Raw genomic sequence first — 25,615 nt, 5'->3', positions numbered from 1 at the left:
CTAGATGATCATAATAATTATGGCACTGAATAACAATAGTTCTAGATCATCACAGTTCTAGACTACTACTGTGTTTTGAGTCATTATGATTATAAATCAACAAGATTCTGGATTAATAGGGTCCTCAATCATCATGTTTTGAGTCATTATGATTCTAGATGATCATAATAATTGTGGCTTTGAGAAATAATAGTTCTGGATTATTATGGTTCTCTTTCAGCATAATCCGGAATTTTTATGACTTCTGAATAATAAGATCATAACTCTGGATCATTATGAACGTGGTTTTGGATTATTATGATTCTCATTCGCCGTGTTTTTAAGGCATTTATGTTGTTTATGAGCCTATCTCTGTATATTTACGAGTCTGAATAATAACACTTGTAGATCATCACGGTTCTGGGTCATTATGATTCTCATTCGCAATGTTTTTAAGGCATTTATGTTGTATATGAGCTTGTCTCTGTATATTTACGACTCTGAATAATACCGGTTCTAGATCATGCCGCTTGTGGAAGGTTACGATTCTCGATTTTAGTTTTTAGGTTGTAGATTTTCTCTAAATGTGATAACAGAGAGCTGTGTGTGTGTGTGTGTGTGTGTGTGTGTGTGTGTGTGTGTGTGTGTGTGTGTGTGTGTGTGTGTGTGTGTGTGTGTGTGTGTGTGTGTGTGTGTAGGTCACGTCTCACCGTGCACGTCTTTCTGCGCGATGTTCTGGGTCCGGATGAGCGATGACAGCCTCCTCACGTCCCCCCTGAACACGCACTCATGGACGGGGTACGCGCTGTCAGTGTCGCCGTGGTTCTGGTTCTGCTGCGAGCTGGAGCGGATGATCTTGTGGTTGCTGCCGCTGAAGATCTTGCTGCCCCGGTTGGCTTTGATCGGCCCGGTGGCCGCCGGCTCCTCGTCCGGCTCCAGTAGATCCATACCCGCCTTGCGCTCTTTGCGCACCGAGCGGATCTTCTCTCCCGTCATATTTACACAGATGAGCGGTGGAAAACAGCAGCCCGCACAACATGAACACTGTCCGGTGACTCAACGGAGACGGACGGGAATCAAATACACACCGGAGCGACGCATCGAACGGTAAACAAACGACACACACTCACACACCCTACGAGGAAGAGCCATCTGCCATCTTCCGCTCGCACTCTCGCGAGAATCACCAGCGGCTCTAATGAACGCATCGCGGAGTCTCGCGAGAGCGAGGGGACTCACCCTCATGCATCGAAACAAGCCTCGACTCTCGCGAGAACGGCGTAGAAACGTGGGCTAGTCTCGCGAGAGTGAGAAATCTTAATTTGTTTGGCCTACACAAACGTACTGAGATATTTGGAGCTAATAAACATGTTTTGTCATTTCATAAATGTAAATAAGCGCTTAAACGTTTAGAGCAGAAGAGGCCAGAGCTGCGCTATCACTCCTGACACCTGCTGGACGAGATGAGAATTAACTTCTAAAGTGTTTCTGGTCAAATCAAGGGGTTTCTGGACAGAACAGAATTCATATTAGTTCAGAAAATCACATTAATCTAAATTAGAGGTTTTCACATGTTACTAGTTGTTATACGGTCTTTATAATGTAAATTAAACCTATATTGTCACAACGTGATTCTGGATATTACCAAAGATTCTACATTTTTTTTAAGTAAAAAAAAAAATCTATATTGAACACTTTTTATTTTTGCATTTTATTCCTATATTTAAATATAGGATTTATATTTTATTTATAATTATTTATTGTTAGTATAAATATTTCCCCCCCAAAAAATCAATAGTTTCAAACAATTTTTTTTTACATTTTGCTTTTATTTAGACAAAATAGAATCAATATATTAAAAATGTATTTTTGCATTTATTTAGAAATGTTTTTTTTTTTACATTCGACAGGAATATTACATTTACACACACATTCATTTTATATATCATTTTATTTTGCAATATATTATTATATTATTATTATTATTATTATTATTATTATTATTATTATTATTATTATTATTATATTATATTACATTATTATATATTTAAATATTATTATTATAATCAATATATTAAAGTTTTGTTTTACATTTTTACATTAATTTAGACAGGAATTTTTACCTTAGACATTATTATTGTGTTATATTTATATATATTGTAGAATAAAATCAATATATACTATTTAATTTTATACTGGTGTTAGGACTCACATACACCAGATATAGGGCAGAGCTTTTGTCTTTTATTTAGACTTTATTATTATTATATTTATTATTAAATTATTATTATTAAAATCAATATTTTTTTATTAATATTATTACATTTTTTGCATTTATTTAGACAGGATTTGTTTACATTAGACATTATTATTATTTTATATAGAATTTTATTTTGCTATATATATATATATAAATATATATATATATACAGCTATAAAAAGTTGGGATCAGTAAGATCTTTTTTCTTTTTAAAGTCTCTTATGCTTATGATGCTCATCAAAGTTTAATTTAGGCCTATTTGTTCAAAAATACAGAAAAAAATATTATAAAATATTATTGCAATTTATATTATTCATTTTAACATACTTTAAAATATTATTTATTTCTGTGATGCAAAGCTGAATATATAGAAAATATTAAACTGTTTTCAACACTGATAATAAATCAGTATATTAGAATGATTTCTGAAGGATCATGTGACACTGAAGACTGCAGTAATGATGCTGAAAATTCAGCTTTGCATCACAGAAATAAATTACAGTTTAAAATATATTCACATAGAAATCTGCTATTTGAAATCGCAATAATATATCACAATATTACCATTTTTTCAGTATTTTTAATCAAATAAACGCAGCCTTGATGAGCAGAAAGGTCTTTAAAAAGCATTAAAAATCTTACTGATCCCAAACTTGTGAGCAGTAGTATAAAATGTATATATATATATAGTAGAATAAAGTCAATATATAATATATATTTTTCCGCTGTTGTTAGGACTCAGATGGAGCAGATATGGGGCATAGTTTGCACACAATGGCAGTGTTTGAGCCGCTCTGCAGTGACTGACTCCAGATCATTAGAGCAGCAGCAGCCGTCAAACACACAACCAATGGAGACTTGAAATCCTTCAGCTAATGATGAAATCTGATAATAAGTAAGTCTTGTTTATTTCATATTGATGTGAATTTTAGATTACAGACTCTACATGAGTGTGACTTCAGTTCTGGAGTGCTGTAACATGAGCAATAAAACCTGAATCCCTCAACAACCAAACCAGAGACGCTCTGATAAAGTTACTGCAGTCTTATTTCACTCTCATTCAGATACTATAGTATAGTTTTTGTTAATATTTAATTTATTTTTAAGTTTTAGTCATTTAAGTACATCAATTTAAACTAAATGAAATGAGATGCTGAAATCAAATAAGTGTTTTTTGTTGCATTATTTTGTATTTTTGTATTTTAATTTCAAGATTTTAACGATTTCAGCTTTAGTTGAGTATTACACTGCAAAAAATGCTTTTCTAGCTTAGATTTTTTGTCTTGTTTCCAGCCAAAATATCTAAAAATTCTTAAATCAAGACGGATTTTCTAGACGAGTAAAAATCATTTTCTTGTTTTCAGAAAAAAACAAGTTAAATGAAGTGAGTTTTTGCTGAGAACAAGTTCAATAATCTGCCAATGGGCCAAGAAAATAATCTTATTTCAAACAGACAAAACAAGATTATTTTTCTTCCCCCATTGGCAGATTGTTTTCTTGTTTCAAGCAAAAATACACTTCATTTTGACTTTTTTTTCTGAAAACAAGACAATCATTTTTACTCGTCTAGAAAATCCTTCTTGATTCAAGAATTTTGAGATATTTTGGCTGGAAACAAGACAAAAAATCTAAGCTAGAAAAGCCTAAATTACTGAACTGAGTACATTCGAGATGAATAAAAGAAATAAAATCTGAGATGTCAGTTTTGATATTAAGTTTAGAAGTTGAGGTTTCGTTGCACAGATGTAAACGTGAGTTGATGCACATGTTTTTCCGCTGGTTTCTCTATTCTTGTTGTATTGTGAGCGCTGTAAGAGCGTGGGAATCACGTGTGTTTGTGTTTCTGTTTGCCATTGTCTGTTACTCCAGCATTCTCTGGCTGTTTTCCCATCACAGCTCACTACACACATTTAGAATCGCTAAACATGCTCACGAATGTCACTTTATTATTGATTTCAGTGCTGTGCTAATATCACTTGAGCAAATTTAAAGGGACAGTTCACCCATAAATGAAAATTACTCACCCTGTTGTTTCCAACCTGTATGAGTTTCTTTGTTGAACACAAAAGCAGATGTTTTGAAGAATGTTTGTAGCCAGTTGCTGGAAGCCACTGACTTCTTTTGTCCATATAATGGAAGTCAATGGGGACCAAAACTGTTTGGTTCCTAACATTTTTTGAAATATCTTCTTTTTTGGGGATGAAATATGGAAGCCTGTTTCCACCACTGAATATTAAATAAAAAAGATAATTGTGACTTTTTTACTCCAGTTGCGTCATTAACCCCTGGTTTAAACCTAGTCCCAGATTAAATGTAAATCTGAGCCGTTTCAACTAAAACAAACTCTGACTGATCTTAAAATATATCAGTGCCCTTGTTTTGTCTCAAAATGCACACCAGTCATTGTTTTTCTAAGCACGTTTATAAAAATGACTTAAATGTCCTAATTGAACAATGGCCTAATCCTGGTTTAGTCTAAACCCTGTCTCTGAAACCAGGCCATAAACTCACAATTCTGATTTTTTTTCTCAGAATTGTGAGACATAAACACACTATTGCGAGTTATAAAGTTAGAATTGTGGGATACATGCAATTGCAAGTTTATTTCTCAGAATTCTAAGTTTATATCTCACAATTCTCAGACAAAAAAGTCTGAATTGTGAGAAGTAGCAATAACCTTTTTTAATTTTTTTATTCAGTGGTGGAAACAGGCTTTAATAGAACTATCCCTTTAACATTGTTAAATGAAGAACGATTTAAAAGCACAGACATTTTTTCAATCAGAATGTGCAGAATTCTGCTGTGGGATGATGGATAATCAACAGAGAAGAACGGTTAATGTGAGTAAACAAGCACTCAGCTTTTAAAATGGTTGTTTATTTAGAAATTTGTGTGAATTAATAGTTGTGCCACAGAAATACAATGTCTCTTAATGCAAAAAAAATAATATTTATTAGTATTTCTTTCTTGTTTTCCCAAATCAAGATACATTTACTGGAGAAGCAAAATGACTTAATATATAATTGGAAGTGAGTTTATACTTAAAACCAGAAAAACTATTTTGTTCAATTTTAAAATAATATATATTTTTAAAGTATTTTTTTATTTAATTTTTTAATATTTTTTAAATATTTTTTTATTTGCACATTTTTAAGAAAAAAACTCACTTATGTTATTTTATTTATTTATTTTCAGAAAACAACCTAAAATTTAATCAATTTGCATCTCAAGTAAACGTATCTTCATTTATGAAAACAAGAACATCACTTTTGTGTTATAGAATTTTTGTGTTTAGGATATTGATAAAACTGGGTTTCACAGCAACACTACAAAAAATGCTTTTCTTACTTAGATTTTTTGTCTTCTTTCCAGACAAATCATCTAATGATTCTTAAATTAAATAAAGATTTTCTAGACAAGTAAAAATTATTGTCTTGTTTTTGCTTAGAACAAGCAAAATAATCATATTCCAACAGAAAACAAGATTATTTTGCTTGTTTCAAGCAAAAACCCACTTAATTTTGACTCAATAATCTGATTTAGAGTTTGAAACTTTGGAGTGGGTTTGCAAATCATCTAATTAGGTTCTCGAACCATTTGATTCAGTTTAAAACTTTGAACTGGGGTTTACATTGTTAGATATTTTAAGAGCAGGAACATCACTTTTGTGTTTAGGATATTAATAAAACTGCACAGCAACACTACAAAAAATGCTTCTCTTACGTAGATTTTTTTGGTCTCGTTTCCAGCCAAAATATCAAAAAATTCTAAAAAATAATACAAGCAAAATAATCCCATTTCAAACAGAAAACAAGATTATTTTGCTTGTTTCAAGAAAAAAATTATTATTATTTTTTTTAAAAAATCTGATTTAGATCGAAACTTCAATGGTTCGCGAATCTTTTGAGTCAGTTTGAAACTTTGGAGCGGGGTATGAATGTTTCGATATTTTAAGAACAAGAAATCACTTTTGTGTTTAGGATATTAATAAAACAGTTTGGCAGCAACGCTAAAAAAGCTTTTCTTATTTATATTGTTGCAGCCAAAATATTCTGAAATAAAGAAGGGTTTTCTAGACAAATAAAAATGATAGTCTTGTTTTCAGTTTTCGCTTAGAACTAGCAAAATAATCCTGTTACAAATAGAAGCTTGTTTGCTTGTTTCAAGCAAAAACTCACTTCATTTTGACTTTTTTATTTCTTGTCTAAAAAATCCTTCTTGATTTAGGAATTTGTAGATATTTTGACTGGAAACAAGAAAACAAATTCTAAGCAAGAAAAGCATTTTTGTTTTGCAGTGAGGTGTTTGTGCCAAACAGACTACAGCCAGAAACACAAGTGAATTACCCATAATGCACTGCTGTTGTCTACCTGTGAACACATTCGAGTCAACGTTTGACCTGTTAGACTGACATGACAAAAGATGAATATTGGCTGACAGACTTAATTGAGAAAGAACATGCTATTATTGGGGTTTGTATTTTAATCTGAGGATTAAAGAAGCTTCTTAGAAAATGTTAAGCCTGCAATCTACCAAATGGAGAACATCCGTAATCAAAATGTAGGTCTGTTATTGATAAACAACTTCAACTTTAGTTTTAAATGTGTGTGTGTTTGCTTGAGATGGCCTCGAGTGAAGCTGATAATTGTCCAGTTAATGAGGAACCTCAGGCTGGAGACCTGATCGAGATCTTCAGACCGGCCTATCAGCACTGGGCTCTTTACCTGGGAGACGGATACATCATCAACCTCACACCTGTCGGTCAGTGACGCTACCACACGCCCCTATATCCACAACTGAACCTACAAATACTTAAGTGTCTGTTGTTTGCTGTTACAGTGTCTTTTTCCATTTTGTTTTGTTGCAGCATTATGTTAAACTGCTTTAAATGAGTTTTCCCCCACATCAGTTTACACTCCATACACCATAATAATGACAAAGCAAAAACCAGATTTGCAAATTTGACAAATGTATTAATAATCAAACACTGAAATAAGTAGATTGCATAAGTATTCATACCCTTAACTCAGTCCATAGTTGAAGCAGCTTTACAGCCTCAAGTGTTTTTGGGTCTGATGTGAGCATCTTTGCACATCTGCATTTGGCAATTATCTGCCGTTCTTTGCCTCACCTTTTCACCTCTCCATCTCTGTCAGCTTGGACATTTTCTAGAGTCCTAGTTGTTCCAGTCGTCTTCCATTATGGAGAATGCTTCTGTCAATCTTCAACGCAGCAGATTTGTTTCTGAACTCTTCTCTAGATCATCGCCTTAACGCAAGTCTGTCACTGAGCTCTACAGGCAGTTATCTTGGTTTTTGCTCTGAGATGCATTTTCAGCTGTTAGACCTTTTCTGAGAGGTGTGTGTCTTTCTAAATCAGACTCATTCAAATGAATTTGCCACAGTTTAACTCCACTCCAAGTGTAGGAACATCTAGAAGCAATATGAATGCTCCTGAGATCAATGTTGAGTGTCCCAGAAAAGGGTTTGAATACTTATGCAACGGGATCTTTTCAGTTTTTTATTTCTAATAAATTTGCATAAATGTTAAAAACCTTTTTGCTTTGCCATTATGGAGTAGGGAGTGTAGATTGATGTGGGAAAAAAGTAATTTAAAGCAGATTAACATAAGACAGCAACAAAAAATGAAGGGCTATGAATACTTTCGGAGGCACTGTATGACAAAACATTTAACACTACTTAAATTTCACTGCTGGTTGTATTGTGTATATGACCTACATTTTAAATCAGTAATCTATGTACATAAATACGATTATTTTTGAATGTCTCAGATGAGAGTCCGGCCGCTGCCGTGTCGAGCGTGAAGTCGGTGTTCAGCCGGAAGGCCGTGGTCCGCATGCAGCTCCTGAAGGAGGTCGTGGGAGCAGATTCGTATCGGATCAATAACAAATACGATGACGATCACACGCCGCTGCCCGTGTCTGAGATCATTCAGCGAGCGCAGCTCCTCATTGGTCAGGAGGTGTCATATGACCTGCTGGGCAGCAACTGCGAACACTTCGTCACCCTCCTGCGCTACGGAGAGGGAGTGTCTGAACAGGTTTAGCGCTCTTATAATGTCTAAACACAACTAAACCTGTCAATCTGCTTTATTGATTCAATTTAAAGGAGTAGTTCACTTCCAAAACAATAATGTACAGATAATGTACTCACCCCCTTGTCATCCAAGATGTTCATGTCTTTCTTTCTTCAGTCGTAAAGAAATAGTTTTTTGAGGAAAACATTTCAGGATTTCTCTCCATATAGTGGACTTCTATGGTGCCCTGAGTTTGAACTTCCTAAATGCTGTTTAAAGGGGTCATCGGATGGTGAAAGTTGATGATTCTTTAGGGTCTTAATGAAAAGTCTCTAATATACTTTGGTTAAAAATTCTCAATAGTAGTGTAAAAAACACCCTTTTACCTTGTCAAAATCAGCTCTGCAAAACATCAGCTCATTTTATTGTATGGCCCTTTAAATGCAAATGAGCTCTGCTTGCCCCGCCCCTCTCTGCTGTGCGATGATGAGCCGTAATGTTTACTTTAGCTGTGTTTAGCGGCGAAACTTGCCAACCAGCACATTATTAAGAAAGGCCGTTTGCAAAGATGCATAAAAACCCTTCTGCTGTGGTTGAAGCTGCATCAGGAACGATTCACACGAACACAGACGCATATGTAGATCAGGATCCGCGCTTTCCTTTTAAAAACTAAAGTAACGTCTTCAGCGGCTCAGATGTCGGGAGTAAATGTCGACTGCTGTGTTCATTATTAACAACAGAACACCTCAATCGCTCAATTAGAGTCTTCCTCTGCTCCTGAGTCACACAATGGTGATCAGAGTCGGACTGGTTCAGCTCGGTGAGGGCGGGGCTAAGGTAAGACGCTCATGTCAATCAACTATCGTGGGAGGGGCTTCTGTCTGTGTGTCACACCTACAAGAAACTGCGAATGAGCTGATTTTAAAAAGAGGATATTACTTTTAAAGATTAAACAAATACCACTGGGTGTTCTTGTATCATTGTAGGGAGGTTGTGTTCACAAACTGACACACATTAATGTTCAAACTACATGGAAAAGTTAGTTTTGCATCTGATGACCCTTTAAATGCAGCTTCAAAGGACTCATTTGATCTTGACATTGAATATCACTCTATATAGACTAATACAATCACATACATTGGAGCTTTGAAGCGGGTTCACGAATCATTTGATCAGGTGTTCAAAGTGGGTTAGCGAATCATTTGAATTAGATTGAAAACTCTACGATCCCAGCCGAGGAAGAAGGGTCTTATCTAGTGAAACGATCAGTTATTTTCCTAAATAAATCAATATTTCTACACTCTTTAACCTCAAATGCTCATCCTGTCTAGCTCTGTGTGTACTCTGTGTGCTCCGGTTCAAGACAGTTAGGGTATGTCTCAAAACTCCCATCTCATTTTCTCCTCCAACTTCAGAATCATCCTCCATCGCTGCAGAAGAACAGACTCAGTGTTTACAAAGTGAACGTGCAAAGATCAAACGCTCTTTACAAAAAAGATAAAACAGTGATGGAGGACGATTGTAAAGTTGGAGGAGAAAATGAGATGGGAGTTTTTAGACATACCCTAACTGTCTTGAAACACAGAGTACGCATGCGCATTGCAGAGCTAGACAAGATGAGCATTTGAGGTTAAAAAGTATAGAAATGGCACATTCTTTTTAGAAAATGACATTGTTTCTCGTTAGAATAGACTCTTCTTCCTCGGCTGGGATCGTTTAGAGCCCTTTGAAGCTGCGCTTAAACTGCATTTTGGAAGAAGTTCACACTCAGGGCACCATAGAAGTCCACTATATGGAGAACATTCTTGGAATGTTTTCCTAAAAAACTATTGCTTTACGACTGAAGAAAGACAGACATGAACATCTTGGATGACAAGAGGGTGAGTACATTATCTGTACATTTTTGTAGAGTAAGCTGTAGAGTAAGTAGACTGTCTCTGTGAGTGTAGTGATGTGATGTAGTGTGTGGTTGTGTGTTCACAGGCGTCACGAGCCATAGGTGCCATCAGTTTGGTGACGGCCGCAGCGAGTGCTTTCTCAGTGCTGGGACTGATCAACACACGCTCCAGAAACAGACCCTTCTAGACACTGAGCGCATCTCATTTAGACAGACTGCAGGACATCAGACAACACTTGACTTAGATCTACTCCGATTCTTAGCTTGAGAAGAAACTGTGTTACAACGGAATTAACTTTTGCTGTGATGACTTCGTGTGATATTCAAAGAATCTAAATAAAAACTGTAGTAAAGGATTTTGTCTGAATAAAGGAATGCATGTTTTATTTATGGTCAATTATTTTTATTTATAATTATTATACTGTGTGTATCGGAATCATTCTCGCTGAAATGCCTGTGCTTTCCTAATTAGATGTTTTAATCAGATTAGTTCAAATTCAGTGTCACATGATCCTGCAGAAATCATTCTTATATGCTGATTTGCTGCTCAAAAACTATTATTATTATTATTGTGTTGAAAACAGCTGAGAAGAACTTTTTTAGGTTTCTTTGATGAAAATGCTGGTTAATACTGGAGTGAACTGTCCTTTTAAGTGACTAAAAACATGCACAGCTCATATTAGAAACAACAGTTTTTAATTACAAACTTTACAAGTACAAAAAGCTGAAAACAAACTAGGCAGCCATGTGTGGAACCTGATTGGTGGGCTCAGGTGTAAGGGAGCTGCTGATTGGTGGGCTCAGGTGTTGTGTGTGGCCTGCTGCATGATGACGGAGCAGAGACTCAGTAACTGCAGATACTCATCCGCTCCGTCTGACAGACACTTATCCACCTCCTGAAAGACACAAATCAACATGTTTCTAGAGCTGACACTGATCACTACTTTGATATCGATTAATCTGTTGACTAATTTATGGATTAATCTATTATTCCAAATTAATAATTTACCACTAAAAACAAAACAACTTTAGTTAATAACACTTGATTGTATAACTTGATAATCATGCTAGAAACACACTAACAACATGTTAGAACCATGCTAATAACTTGCTAATCATGCTAGAAAAATGCTAACCATGATAGAAAATATACTAACATCCTGCTTATGTCAGCAACATGCTAATGACTTGCTAATCATGGTAAAAACATGCTAGTAACAGGTTAACCATGATAGAAACATATTAACAACATGTTTATCATGTTAGCAACATGCTAGTAATATGCTAATCATGTTAAAAACATACTAACATGTTAGAATCATGTAGTAACTTGCTTATGTTAGAAACATGATAACAAATTGCTAATCATGTTATCGACTTGCTAATAATGCTAACATGCTAGTAACATGCTAATCAAGCTAGAAACATGTTAGAAACATGCTAGAAATTTGCTAATAATGCTAACATGCTAGTAACATGCTAATCAAGCTAGAAACATGCTAGAAATTTGCTAATCATGCTAGTAACATGCTAATCAAGCTAGAAACATGTTAGAAACATGCTAGAAATTTGCTAATAATGCTAACATGCTAGTAACATGCTAATCAAGCTAGAAACATGTTAGAAACATGCTAGAAATTTGCTAATAATGCTAACATGCTAGTAACATGCTAATCAAGCTAGAAACAAGTTAAAAACATGCTAGAAATTTGCTAATAATGCTAACATGCTAGTAACATGCTAATCAAGCTAGAAACATGTTAGAAACATGCTAGACATTTGCTAATCATGCTAACAACATGCTAGTAACTTGTTAATCATGTTAAAAACATGTTAGCAACTTGCTAATCATGCTAAAACATACTAGCAAATCATGTTAGCAACATGCTATTAACTTAGTAATCATGTGAAAAACATGCTAGTAACATGTTAGTCATGCTAGAAACATACTAGCAACATGTTAGAAACATGCTAACAACATGCTAGTAACTTGCTAACCATGCTAAAAACATGCTAGTAACAGGTTAACCATGATAGAAACATACTAGCAAGATGCTTATCATGCTAGAAGCAGAGTAGCAACATGCTAATAACTTGCTAATCATTATTAATTTAAAATGTTGTACTTTTTGTACTAAATGAATACATTTTAACTGCCAGCATACTAAAGAAACAAATTAAGATATTAATATTTTAAAGGTAACTAGTCTTTTTCTTTCCATAGGCCTCTATAAAATAATTTGAGATATTATCTAATAATATAAATATGATTTAGCTGTCACGTCACTGTCTGTCATGTAGCACCACATTTTTTTTTTTGCGTTAAAGTCCTTTTCTCGACAAAAAGTGTTTCCATGCTCATTTTTGTGACATTTAAACTATCCATTTAGAATTAATGCTCTGAAGTGAAATAGTAAAAGATTGTCGACACTTGAGAAGTTCTCTCGATAAATGGCATTTCCGTCAACTCAATTTTGAAGAGTTAAATATTTTTCCACAAAAAAACGGTTGGATGGAAACCAGTCTAGTGAGTGTTTTCTGACTTACGGCCATCTTCTCTGTGATGACAGATTTGTGTTTGTCGCTCAGCTTCTCTGTGATGATGGCGTCGTGCAGCTGGTTGAGGACGTTGGTGGCGGCGTATCCCTGATCGATCAGATCCTGCACACATCAACAGCGGGATTACGGTCGACAGGATTACGGCTCAAACATGGACAGATGAAGATTGAAGCTCAGACTGACCTTCACAGACAACTCCAGTTTCTCAAACGTGCCTTTATAGCAGATCTGGAGGAGCGCTTCGATCACTTTGGTTGGCACCACCTGGAAAAAACAGAACATGAGTTTGAGTGCTGAGATGGTTATTAAGATGATCAGTCTCTATCAGGAAGCTTCTCTCACCCCAGCGATCTCAATGATGATTTGTTCAGTGATTTCTCGCTCGCAGTTGAGTCTGGCGGCGCTCTGGAGATACGTGATGGCTTTCCTCAGATCTCCTTCTGACACCTGAACCAGAGCCTCGATTCCCTGCCACACAGAGTTGAGAAAATAGTTACTTTTAATTTTTTTTTAATGAGAATGTGAACAGAAATTTGACTTGACTTGACAATAAGAAAATATCAAAACATTAAATAAAAATTAATACATTATTTCATTAATGTATTTTGATTTATATTATTTCAATAATTAAAAATGAATTTAAATCTATTTAAATAAATTAAAATTTAATTTTAAATAAATAAAGTAAAAAAGCAAAATGTAAAAAACTGTGAACAGCAATTGGTGTTTTTACTGTTATAAATAATTTATATAAATAATAAATAAATATTAAATAGAATTACAATGAAAACAAAATTAATAAATTAATTCATTAAAATTATTTTAATAATAAAAATGAAAGTAAATAAAATTACAATTTAACAATTTAAATAAAAAATAAAATAAAAACACATTAAAAGAATGTGTGAGAAACATGACCAGTAATTTGGATTTTTCCAATATCACAACAAAAACAACCAATAAATAAAAATGAATTAAATAGATAAAAAAATTTATTTATTAAAATGTATTTAATTTTAGTAATAATTAAAAATGAATTTAAAATCAATAAAAAATTTAAAATAAGTTAAAATATAAACACTTTTACATAAATATTTGTGTGAGAAGTAATTGGGATTTTTCCAGTCATAAATAAATGAACATCAAAACAAACAAACAAAACATCAAAAAAAGATAAAACAATAAAAATGAATACTTTTGATTTGTTAATTTTAATAATAAAAGTGATTTTAAATCAGCTAAAATAAAAAAGCAAAAATTAGTAAAATGTAAATGTTATGTATTATAAAATGTATTATGTTATGTAAATGTGAACAGTAATTAGGATTTCTTACAGTTATACATAATTTATATAAATAATAAATAGATTATTACAGTGAAAAAAATAAGAAAATAAATAAACAAATTTGTTAAAATAATTTTTATAATTAAATAATTTAAATAAAAACCTTTTTAATTAATATATATTTGTGTGAAAAGTGTGAACTGTAATGAATTAAATAAATATTACATATTATATTACTAATACAATAAAATAAAATAATTCAAATCAAATAACGAAATGCATATATCTACCTCTTTGGTGTACTTGAGGTTCTCCTTGGCGCAGATCTCCAGCAGTCGCTCCTGTTGAATGTCGTTGGCCAGCGGTTTGAAGCGGAACTTGGAGCATCTGGATGTGAGCGGCTCAATGATCCTGTGGAGACGGCATGAGTTAGTGCTGCGCTAGAGGCTCATGGGATTATGGGATTGCGTGACGGCGTTCTCACTGACCGGCTGACGTAGTTGCAGATGAGGCAGAAGCGTGTGGTTCGGGACTCTTTCTCCATGGTGCGTCTGAGAGCCGCCTGAGCCGCGCCGGTCATGGAGTCCGCCTCGTCCAGGATGATGATCTTAAACGGCGGACAGGGCTTCCCGCTGCTCAGAGACAAAGACACAGGATCAGAAACACACGTCGCTCTGGAATAAAGCGTTCAGACGATCGGTCACTCACTCTGGACGTTTGCCGGCCGCCGTCAGCTGAGCGAAGTTCTTCACCTTCTCACGGACCACCTGAATACCACGCTCATCTGACGCATTGAGCTCCAGCACTCTCTGACGATACAGCTCCGGTCTGAACACACAACACACATGAACACACAAACACACAAACACGCGTGTCTGGATCACACTCACGAACACACATGGACATCTTACCCATAAAGCTCTCGGGCCGCCGCCAGGATGGTGGACGTCTTTCCTGTCCCAGGAGGGCCATAGAACAGCAGATTGGGCAACTGCAAAAATTTATATTTATAATTACGTTTTATTTTTATATTTTTCATTTTAGTTCAAATTGCAGTCATTTTGTTGTTTTTTAATATTCAGTTTGCATTATTTTACTACATCCGCTAGAATGAAAAGTTACATTTTTGACTTTTGTCAAAAAAAAATCTATTATAAGTGAAAAATTCTACTTTTCAGTCAAGCTGATGTAGTACAATAACTAAAACTGAATATAAACAACAACAAAATGACTGCAATTTTAACTAAAAGTCGACCATCTATGAATAAAAGGTAATTTAAAGTTACTTTTTTGTTTAAAGTTTGTTTAGAAGTTAATAAAACTTTTGTATCTCAATTAGTTGCGAAAGGAAAAATTCTAATTTGTGTTTAGTTTGAGTTTAGTACTTTTACATTTTTTGAAAATTGGTTTCAGTACTAAACTCAAACTAAACACATGAGAGTTTTTTGCTTTCGCAACTAATTCAAATACAAAAGTTTGATTTACTTTAGTACATAAACTTTAAACAAAAAAAAGTAACTTTATGACTTTTTAATCAGACTTTATTTTACTTTGATTTAATTTCCCCCCCCAAAGTTTTAGTTATTTTGTTGTGTTTTCTTTATATTGCGTTTTAGTCATTTTATTACATCAGCTTGAATGAAAAGCTGAATTTTTGATTTGGCAACTGAGATAAAATAAGTTTCAAGTTTTTTTTATACTGAGTTTTAGTACTAAACCCAAACTACACACAAATTTAACAATTTGGCTTTCGCAACTAATTAAAACAGAAAAGGTTAAAGTTTAATCATTTTCATTTTTATTCACTTTAATATGCAAACTTGAAACAATAAAATTTTACTTTTGTCTTGGCAAATACTTGCTTTTTGTGTGTGGAAAGTTTGGAAAGTTGAATTTTTAACATGGAAACTAACTGAAAAGAAGTTTTTATTTTCTTTTTCTTATATACGGAGTTTTAGTACTATACACAAACTAAACACAAAATTGTTTTATTTACAGCTTGTTATTTTGTTGTGCGTGTCTGTTTTAATATCCGTGTAGTTTTATTATTCTTATTTCAGTTTTAAAAATTATAGCAGCATAACATAAAAATGTAATTTTGCCTCGGAAACAAATTAAAATAAATTGTATTTTTTTTATTTATATTGAGTTTTAGTCATTTTAGTACTTGCCAACTAAAAAAACAAATAGAAAGAGTTTTATTTTGAGTAATTTCAGGACTTCAACTAAATGACAATTTAGTGATTTGCAACTAACTGAAATTTGTATTTTTTTTTTTTGCTTTTTAGCACTTTGGCAAACTAAAAATTAGACATTTTGCCTCGGCAAAATCAGACATTATTATATGATTAATACATGGATTCCTTTGTTGATGTTACTGTTTATGTTTTATTTTATTTCAATTAATGTAAATGTGTGTTTTTTAGATATATATGACCCTAAAGCACAAAACCAGTCTTACGTAGCACAGGTATATTTGTAGCAATAGCCAAAAATACATAGTATGGGTCAAAATTATCGATTTTTCTTTTATGCCAAAAATAGGATATTAAGATCATGTTCCATGAAGATATTTAGTAAATATCCAACCACAAATATATCAAAACTTAATTTTTGATTAGTAATATGCATTGCTAAGAACGTCATTTGGACAACTTTAAAGGTGATTTTCTCAGTATTTAGATATTTTTGCCCCCTCAGATTCCAGATTTTCAAATAGATGTATCTTGGCCAAATATTGCCCTATCCTAACAAACCATACATCGATAGAAAGCTTATTTATTCGGCTTTCAGATTTAAAATGGACCCTTATGACTGGTTTTGTAGTTAATGTGTAAATCCCACACATTTGATGAGTGATGCTGCTGTGTGAATGTGAATGAGAGTGAATCACGCACATCAGCGCCCTCTAGAGACTTCTTGAGTACTGCAACCACCTCCTCCTGATAGGCCACTTCATCCACACACTTCGGCCTGCTGGAGAGAGAAAACACACACCGATTAAACCACAAATAAAGCATGAACACAGTCTGGAGCTAGAATAAACTATTCCGTTCCATTTCTAACAGAAACAAATGAAATTTCACTCAAATGACAAATCAACCACTCTCTGGTCAGATCAATATGTGTGTGTCAGATCATATATTTATGCAGATATGATCAAATCTTACTATTTCTCCACCCAGGGCACTGCCTTCTGCTTCTTCTCTCCCGCTGCTGAGGATGAGGAGGAGGATGAAGATGGTTTCTGAGCTTTGACACTCTGTGATGAAGTTCCTTTCAAAAACGCCTGCATTTTTCCTCCTGTCAGGAACACAAACACGCGCTTCAGATGAAAACACTCTTATTTATTAGTCATTATGATATTAATAAATATGGACTTCATCGTTTTAGTCAGATTTGATCATGTATCTCTATTCACTGTCGCTGTTTCCGTTTGCAAAAGCAATGTTTATGGTTGACAAAGTCGTTTAGACGAGCTCACCTGAAGCTGAGACGATCTCTCAACGAAGAGGAATCACTATAAATCTGTTTATGATCAAATAAATGTGAATTAAACTCTTCTGGGTTTGTTGACAGTCTGCAAACCGCGTCGGATTCCCGCCAGACGCGCGGATGACGTCGGCGTGCGTAACGTCACTGGCGCGCGCCGCCGACGGCCGTGACAGCGATCACGTGATCAGCGCTCACTGAGGGTTTCGATCAAATAACGCTTGTTTGTAATTATAACAACATTAATCTTATTTATAATGTCGCCACACACACACACAGGAATATTTAAAGTTCATTTCTTTTTTTGTATAGGCTTCTTACTAAAGCTATTATTACTAAGGAATAGCGAGCTAAAGGGGGCACTTACTTCTTATTAATTATAATAAATTATTTTTTAATAAGAGTAACACAAGTGAATAAAATAAAAGTAATAAATATTAAATAAATAATAATTAAAATAAAAGTAAATTACTAAACATAAATAAAAAAATATGAAGTAAATGAAAACATTTTTTTTTAAATAACAAAAAGCTAATTAAAGATAGTTTTAATAAATAAAATATAAAAATTACTAATTAAAATAGAAAAAGTATACTTAAAAAAATCAAATATATAGTAAAAAAATTATAATAAAAGATCAAATGAATCCATTGAAATAAAAATGTACATTTATTGTAATAAATAAATAATAGAATATATTCAAATAAATTCAATAAATAAAAGATAAACATTAAAAATTATGGTAGAAAATAAATGTATAATAACAATAAGATTAAAATAACATGAATATTAAAATAAAAAATGAAAATATAACTAAATAATAAGCCAAATAAGAATAAAATAAATTAATAGATTAAAAAAAATTACAGATATAAAGTCTAATAACTAACCAAGTAAATAAATAAACAGATTCAAATCAATTAATTAAATAAAAGATAAAACATGATGATAAATAAAAATTGCAAATATATATATATATATATATATATATATATATATATATATATATATATATATTTTTTTTTTTTTTTTTTTTTTTTAAATAAATTATATAGTAAGAAAAAAACATTTAAATAAAAATGTAAATTTATGTATTAAAATAAATACATTCTAATAAATAAATAATAAATAAAATATATTTAAATAAATAAATAAATAAAAGCTTTGTAAATAGTAGTTTTTAAAAAATAAATGTACAAAATTATATTAGAAAATAAATTTATAATAAAACTAATTAAAATACATTCAAAAGTTAGCATACAATAAGCACATAAATAATACAACAGTACAATACAATAGGAGTAGAAAAAAAACACATACGTGCTATATTTGATTAAAAAATGTTTCAGTATTGTTATACTTAGGTTTTATTTTCCTGGTGATGGGAGTGATCTGCGATCGACGTCTCTGTGCTCCGTTAGTCTTGTCTGACGTCATTGCGTCATCACAGCCAAAGCAGTTCAGCAGCAGAGATGAAACCACTTTATAAACTAAAAATCAGAGTTGTATTTGAAAATCATAATTACGGAGAATATCCAAACTATCCTAGTTTCTTAAAAAAGGCACAGCTGTCAAACCATAAGCGTGCTCTTTCATGTTTTTTCCTAATGTGTGTTTCATATTTTATATTATTACATTTATCAAATGTGGTATATGTTGTCAGATCAATTGTTTTACACATATTCCGTTCGAATTTTCCTCCTGACGGAGCGATCGGCGATCCGATAGCGTGCCTGCGCCGCCCGTGCGTCATTGCGTCATCACACGCACAGTGTTTTTGCTTCGTCTCTTTCAAACCGCGGAGAGACTCTTGCTTTTACAGCCTCGGTTTTTCCTCCCGGTTTGGACTTTTGCGCTTCATCCGATGCTCGTGTGCTCGTGGTCGGTCTCGAGGAGCGGCGCGAGGCTCGGGGAAGCGGAACGCGCCGAAAGCGTTGAGTTTTTGGACGCGTTTTATTGCGCATGTTCATGAACCGCCCGAATGAACGCGGATCAATAAAACACCGAGATCTGATCAAAACACGCGCATCGGCGGCAAAACCCCACCGTGGATCCCTTCTGTGACCGGAGTCCGGCGAGCCGAACCTGATCGGGCCGATCGATACCTCATCGATATCTGATCGATCGCCGAGGATCCCGGAGGAGATGCGCGTCCACTGATCGCCTCAGGGATCGATAGCTGATCAATAACACATGCTGACGGACCCTCAGCGCTCCGCTGCTGTCTGGATGATGCGATGGTCACATTAGGCAGGTGTTGTGCTCTTCCTCCTCATCCTCCTCCTCTGGCTGGATGCTTTGAGCCGGTGTGTCGGATCAGGTGGATGTGAGACACACACATACACACACATACACACACACACACACACACACACACACACACACACACACACACACATACACATACACACACATCATGCAGGCTGCGCCCTTCCAGTATGATTTCTACAGTGAGGAGAACGCGCCCAAATGGAGAGGACTGCTGGTGCCGTCACTCAACAAGGTGAGACAGCTGTCAATCAATCATCACACATGACATCTGACACATGCTTCTGTTATATCGGCTCATGCACTTCCTGGGATTCGAACCCATGACCTTGGTGTTGCCGGTGACATGACAGACTCGCTTATTTGATCAAACCTAGTGCAGATACCGATATCTAAGGAGACTGACCGATATATGATGCACATACACATGATTGTACCCAATGTTTACTCAAAATACTGTGCCCTATCCTCTGAAACTGTCAGAATGGCATATAGATACCGCTAATCACTAATAATAATATAACGCAGTTAGAGTTTGTGCAGGTTTTTAAAACATTCACCTTTCCACAAATGAAGGTCTTGAGAGTCGAAATACTGGGGGAGTGAGGTCGAAATGCTAAGAGAGTGAGGTCGAAATACTACGAGAGTTAAGTCTAAATACTGGGAGAGTGTGGTCTAAATACTAGGAGAATGAGGTCGAAATACTAGGAGAGTGAAGTCGAAATACCGGGAGAGTGAAGTCGAAATACCGGGAGAGTGAGGTGTAAATACTGGGAGAGTGAGGTGTAAATACTGGGAGAGTGAGGTGGACATACTGGGAGAGTGAGGTCGAAATACTGGGAGAGTGAGGTCGAAATACTGGAAGAGTGAGGTCGAAATACTACAAGAGTGAAGTCTAAATACTACGAGAGTGAAGTCTAAATACTGGGAGAGTGAGGTGTAAATACTGGGAGAGTGAGGTGGACATACTGGGAGAGTGAGGTGGACATACTGGGAGAGTGAGGTGGACATACTGGGAGAGTGAGGTCGAAATACTGGGAGAGTGAGGTCGAAATACTGGGAGAGTGAGGTCGAAATACTGGGAGAGTGAGGTCGAAATACTGGAAGAGTGAGGTCGAAATACTAGGAGAGTGAAGTCGAAATACCGGGAGAGTGAGGTGTAAATACTGGGAGAGTGAGGTGGACATACTGGGAGAGTGAGGTGGACATACTGGGAGAGTGAGGTGGACATACTGGGAGAGTGAGGTCGAAATACTGGGAGAGTGAGGTCGAAATACTGGGAGAGTGAGGTCGAAATACTGGGAGAGTGAGGTCGAAATACTGGAAGAGTGAGGTCGAAATACTACAAGAGTGAAGTCTAAATACTGGGAGAGTGAGGTGTAAATACTGGGAGAGTGAGGTGGACATACTACGAGAGTGAAGTCTAAATACTACGAGAGTGAAGTCTAAATACTGGGACAGTGAGGTGGAAATACTAGGAGAGTGAAGTCGAAATACTAGGAGAGTGAGGTCGAAATACCGGGAGAGTGAGGTCGAAATACCGGGAGAGTGAGGTCGAAATACCGGGAGAGTGAGGTCGAAATACTAGGAGAGTTAAGTCTAAATACTGGGAGAGTGTGGTCGAAATACTAGGAGAATGAGGTCGAAATACTAGGAGAGTGAAGTCGAAATACCGGGAGAGTGAAGTCGAAATACCGGGAGAGTGAGGTGTAAATACTGGGAGAGTGAGGTGTAAATACCGGGAGAGTGAGGTGTAAATACCGGGAGAGTGAGGTGGACATACTGGGAGAGTGAGGTGGACATACTGGGAGAGTGAGGTCGAAATACTGGGAGAGTGAGGTCGAAATACTGGAAGAGTGAGGTCGAAATACTACAAGAGTGAAGTCTAAATACTACAAGAGTGAAGTCTAAATACTGGGGAGAGTGAGGTGTAAATACTGGGAGAGTGAGGTGGAAATACTACGAGAGTGAAGTCTAAATACTACGAGAGTGAAGTCTAAATACTGGGACAGTGAGGTGGAAATACTAGGAGAGTGAAGTCGAAATACTAGGAGAGTGAGGTCGAAATACTAGGAGAGTGAAGTCGAAATACCGGGAGAGTGAAGTCGAAATACCGGGAGAGTGAGGTCGAAATACCGGGAGAGTGAGGTCGAAATACTATGAGGGTGAAGTCTAAATACCGGGAGAGTGAGGTCGAAATACCGGGAGAGTGAGGTCGAAATACCGGGAGAGTGAGGTCGAAATACCAGGAGAGTGAGGTCGAAATACCGGGAGAGTGAGGTCGAAATACCGGGAGAGTGAGGTCGAAATACTAGGAGAGTGAAGTCGAAATACCGGGAGAGTGAAGTCGAAATACCGGGAGAGTGAAGTCGAAATACCGGGAGAGTGAAGTCGAAATACCGGGAGAGTGAAGTCGAAATACCGGGAGAGTGAGGTCGAAATACCGGGACAGTGAGGTCGAAATACCGGGACAGTGAGGTCGAAATACCGGGACAGTGAGGTCGAAATACCGGGACAGTGAGGTCGAAATACTAGGGGAGTGAGGTCGAAATACTACGAGAGTGAGGTCGAAATACTACGAGGGTGAAGTCTAAATACTGGGAGAGTGAAGTCGAAATACTAGGAGAGTGAAGTCGAAATACTGGGAGAGTGAGGTCGAAATACTGGGAGAGTGAGGTCGAAATACTGGGAGAGTGAGGTCGAAATACTGGGAGAGTGAGGTCGAAATACTGGGAGAGTGAGGTCGAAATACTACGAGAGTGAAGCCTAAATACTGGGAGAGTGAGGTGGAAATACTGGGAGAGTGAGGTGGACATACTACGAGAGTGAAGTCTAAATACTACGAGAGTGAAGTCTAAATACTGGGAGAGTGAGGTGGAAATACTGGGAGAGTGAGGTCGAAATACTGGGAGAGTGAGGTCGAAATACTGGGAGAGTGAGGTCGAAATACTACGAGAGTGAAGCCTAAATACTGGGAGAGTGAGGTGGAAATACTGCGAGAGTGAGGTGGACATACTACGAGAGTGAAGTCTAAATACTACGAGAGTGAAGTCTAAATACTGGGAGAGTGAGGTGGAAATACTGCGAGAGTGAGGTCGAAATACTACGAGAGTGAAGTCTAAATACTGGGAGAGTGAGGTGGAAATACTGGGAGAGTGAGGTGGAAATACTGGGAGAGTGAGGTGGAAATACTGGGAGAGTGAGGTGGACATACTGGGAGAGTGAGGTCGAAATACTGGGAGAGTGAGGTCGAAATACTGGAAGAGTGAGGTCGAAATACTACGAGAGTGAAGTCTAAATACTGGGAGAGTGAGGTGGACATACTGGGAGAGTGAGGTGGACATACTGGGAGAGTGAGGTGGAAATACTGCGAGAGTGAGGTGGAAATACTGCGAGAGTGAGGTGGAAATACTGCGAGAGTGAGGTGGAAATACTGGGAGAGTGAGGTGGAAATACTGGGAGAGTGAGGTGGAAATACTGGGAGAGTGAAGTCGAAATACTGGGAGAGTGAAGTCGAAATACTGGGAGAGTGAGGTGGAAATACTGCGAGAGTGAGGTGGAAATACTGGGAGAGTGAGGTGGAAATACTGGGAGAGTGAAGTCGAAATACTGGGAGAGTGAGGTGGAAATACTGGGAGAGTGAGGTGGAAATACTGGGAGAGTGAGGTGGAAATACTGGGAGAGTGAGGTGGAAATACTGGGAGAGTGAGGTGGAAATACTACGAGAGTGAGGTGGAAATACTACGAGAGTAAGGTCTAAAGACTGGGAGAGTGAAGTCGAAATACTGGGAGAGTGAAGTCGAAATACTGGGAGAGTGAAGTCGAAATACTGGGAGAGTGAGGTGGAAATACTGGGAGAGTGAAGTCGAAATACTGGGAGAGTAGCTCTGTGATGCGCATGCGTACTCTGTGCCCTCTGGTTCAAGGCAGTTAGGGTATGTCAAAAAACTTTATTAATTGATTAAATTAATTTGTTCATTCATTATGTCATGATATTATTAAACCTGTAAGGCTTTATTTTTGACTGTTTGTTGTGCTGACAAGTGTAATTACTATTTGGTGATCTGAATTGCTGGTAAATGATACAAATAAATGACAGAATACGTGCAAAATGATTTGAGAAATGTCTTATTTCTCTTGAAAATATTGTGAAATGTGACCCTGGACCACAAAACCAGTAATTAGGATCACTTTTTTGAAACTGAGATTTAAACATAAAGTTTTGATATATTTACGGTGGGAAATTTACAAAATATCTTCATGGAACATGATCTTTACTTAATATCCTAATGATTTTTGGCATTAAAATTTAAAAAATAAAATTTTGACTCATACAATGTATTGTTGGCTGTTGCTACAAATATACCTGTGCTACTTAAGACTGGTTTTGTGCTCCATGGTCACAAATTGTTTGAATATCAAGTGAATACATCGGCCTGCCACTAATGATCATATGTTGATGTAATGCCGTTCATGAGATCTCAGATTCACAGCTGCTGAACTCAGATCTCGTGAGTGTCTCTGCTGTGTGCCGATCCAAAATGGCAGCGCTGTGGTTGCAGTTTCAGTGTGTGTGCCACAGGAGGACGAGTGCTCGCACTCACTCGCACTACTGTGCTTGGCAGCTTTCTTGCTGTTTCTTGCTGCTTTCTGTGACATTGAATCCATAGCAACAGCAAAACTCAGAGCACACTCGCTGTCCGCTGTCTATTCGCTTGCCTCAGACGCTCCTGCTCATGGGCTGCAATGGCTGCATATTTGCCCTCATGCATGGTGTGAATGTTCAGACACACATGTCATGTCTAGGTAGGAAGTGCTCAGCTAGTGTGTTCATGAAAATGCGATTTGTATAAATGTGTCATTCCATCACTGTCTCACCAATTGGTCCTCTGCAGTGAATGGGTGCCGTCAGAATGAGAGTCCAAACAGCTGATAAAAACATCACAATAATCCACAAGTAATCCACACCATTCCAGTCCATCAGTTAACATCTTAAGAAGACTAAAGCTGAAACAAGATGTTTTTAACTCAGATACAAGTCCATAATCCATAATGATGCTTCCTCCAGTAAAAAAAGTGGTCTGGTCTGAATCAGGAGAGAATTCTGCACAGGTCAAGCACCGTTTACAAGCCAAAATAGTCCACAACAGCTCTAAACAAATATGTGGCAGGATATTGATGTAAGAGGCAACAGGAGATATAATTTTTCACAGGAGGAAGTGTGGTTATGGATTATGGACTTGTATTTTAGTTCATCCTAATATCAAACATCCTAAAAATGGCTTTGTTTCAGCTTTCGTCTGGAGGAGTGGACTGGAGTGTCAGAATCGTGAGATGTAAACTTGTAAAAAAGTCAGAACTGCGAGATGTAAACTTGTAAAAAAAAGTCAGAATTACGAGATGTAAACTTGTAAAAAAAAAAGGTCAGAATTCTGAGATGTAAACTTGTAAAAAAAAAATCAGAATTCTGAGATGTAAACTTGTAAAAAAAAAAAGGTCAGAATTACGAGATGTAAACTTGTAAAAAAAAAGTCAGAATTACGAGATGTAAACTTGTAAAAAAAAAAGTCCGAATTCTGAGATGTAAACTTGTAAAAACAAGTCAGAACTGCGAGATGTAAACTTGTAAAAAAAAAAGTCCGAATTCTGAGATGTAAACTTGTAATAAAAAAAAGTCAGAATTACGAGATGTAAACTTGTAAAAAAAAGTCAGAACTGCGAGATGTAAACTTGTAAAAAAAAAAATCAGAATTCTGAGATGTAAACTTGTAAAAAAAAAAGTCAGAATTGCGAGATGTAAACTTGTAATAAAAAAAAGTCAGAATTCTGAGATGTAAAC

At 36.0% G+C, this 25,615-nt stretch overlaps 4 protein-coding genes across 7 annotated transcripts in view; 2 read left to right on the top strand and 2 right to left on the bottom strand.

Moving 5' to 3' along the window:
- The window catches only part of ankrd13c (ankyrin repeat domain 13C), a 33,444-nt gene extending 32,305 nt beyond the window's left edge, over positions 1-1,139 (bottom strand). The window contains exon 1 of the mRNA XM_073825768.1: positions 690-1,139. Coding sequence (XP_073681869.1) covers positions 690-975 — 286 coding nt within the window. The 5' untranslated portion in view covers positions 976-1,139. The remainder of the gene's footprint in view (positions 1-689) is intronic.
- plaat1 (phospholipase A and acyltransferase 1) lies at positions 950-10,538 on the top strand. Of its 3 annotated transcripts, XM_073825771.1 has the most exons (6): positions 950-1,086; positions 2,975-3,134; positions 5,024-5,079; positions 6,862-7,000; positions 8,031-8,299; positions 10,259-10,538. In XM_073825771.1, the coding sequence occupies exons 3-6, from the start codon at positions 5,047-5,049 to the stop codon at positions 10,358-10,360; spliced, it is 543 nt and encodes a 180-aa protein (XP_073681872.1). In that variant the 5' UTR covers positions 950-1,086; positions 2,975-3,134; positions 5,024-5,046; the 3' UTR covers positions 10,361-10,538. The 3 variants fall into 3 exon arrangements, with proteins under 3 accessions (XP_073681872.1, XP_073681873.1, XP_073681871.1); XM_073825772.1 differs by lacking the exon at positions 5,024-5,079; XM_073825770.1 differs by lacking the exons at positions 950-1,086; positions 2,975-3,134 and having other exon boundaries at positions 3,577-5,079.
- Positions 10,539-10,851: 313 nt separating this feature from the next.
- rfc4 (replication factor C (activator 1) 4) lies at positions 10,852-17,630 on the bottom strand. The gene is made up of 11 exons (XM_073825769.1): positions 17,501-17,630; positions 17,187-17,319; positions 16,914-16,992; positions 14,928-15,007; positions 14,725-14,844; positions 14,505-14,648; positions 14,307-14,427; positions 13,074-13,199; positions 12,915-12,995; positions 12,720-12,833; positions 10,852-11,068 (listed from the first exon to the last, which is right to left on the bottom strand). The coding sequence occupies exons 2-11, from the start codon at positions 17,309-17,311 to the stop codon at positions 10,973-10,975; spliced, it is 1,086 nt and encodes a 361-aa protein (XP_073681870.1). The 5' UTR covers positions 17,312-17,319; positions 17,501-17,630; the 3' UTR covers positions 10,852-10,972.
- Positions 17,631-19,289: 1,659 nt separating this feature from the next.
- sos1 (son of sevenless homolog 1 (Drosophila)) overlaps positions 19,290-25,615 on the top strand; it is a 59,787-nt gene continuing 53,461 nt past the window's right edge. For both annotated transcript variants that reach the window (XM_073825296.1, XM_073825295.1), the window contains exon 1: positions 19,290-20,011. In XM_073825296.1, the coding sequence (XP_073681397.1) occupies positions 19,925-20,011 (87 nt within the window). In that variant the 5' untranslated portion in view covers positions 19,290-19,924. The remainder of the gene's footprint in view (positions 20,012-25,615) is intronic.

This window comes from Garra rufa, chromosome 20 (genome assembly GCF_049309525.1).
Source record: "Garra rufa chromosome 20, GarRuf1.0, whole genome shotgun sequence".
Lineage (NCBI taxonomy): Eukaryota > Metazoa > Chordata > Actinopteri > Cypriniformes > Cyprinidae > Garra > Garra rufa.
Note: the sequence above shows the minus strand (reverse complement) of the source record. Positions and strands in the feature narration are given on the sequence as shown.

Excerpts from the sequence above, each read along its gene's own strand:
- plaat1 (XM_073825770.1), top strand. The coding sequence starts at position 4,984 with ATGAAGAACGATTTAAAAGCACAGACATTTTTTCAATCAGAATGTGCA. Across the intron at positions 5,080-6,861 it reads AACAGAGAAGAACGGTTAAT|ATGGCCTCGAGTGAAGCTGA; the intron begins GTGAGTAAACAA and ends TGTTTGCTTGAG. Across the intron at positions 7,001-8,030 it reads CATCAACCTCACACCTGTCG|ATGAGAGTCCGGCCGCTGCC; the intron begins GTCAGTGACGCT and ends TGAATGTCTCAG.
- rfc4 (XM_073825769.1), bottom strand. The coding sequence starts at position 17,311 with ATGCAGGCGTTTTTGAAAGGAACTTCATCACAGAGTGTCAAAGCTCAG. Across the intron at positions 14,845-14,927 it reads GCGGCCCGAGAGCTTTATGG|ACCGGAGCTGTATCGTCAGA; the intron begins GTAAGATGTCCA and ends TTGTGTGTTCAG. Across the intron at positions 14,649-14,724 it reads GCGGCCGGCAAACGTCCAGA|CGGGAAGCCCTGTCCGCCGT; the intron begins GTGAGTGACCGA and ends GTCTCTGAGCAG.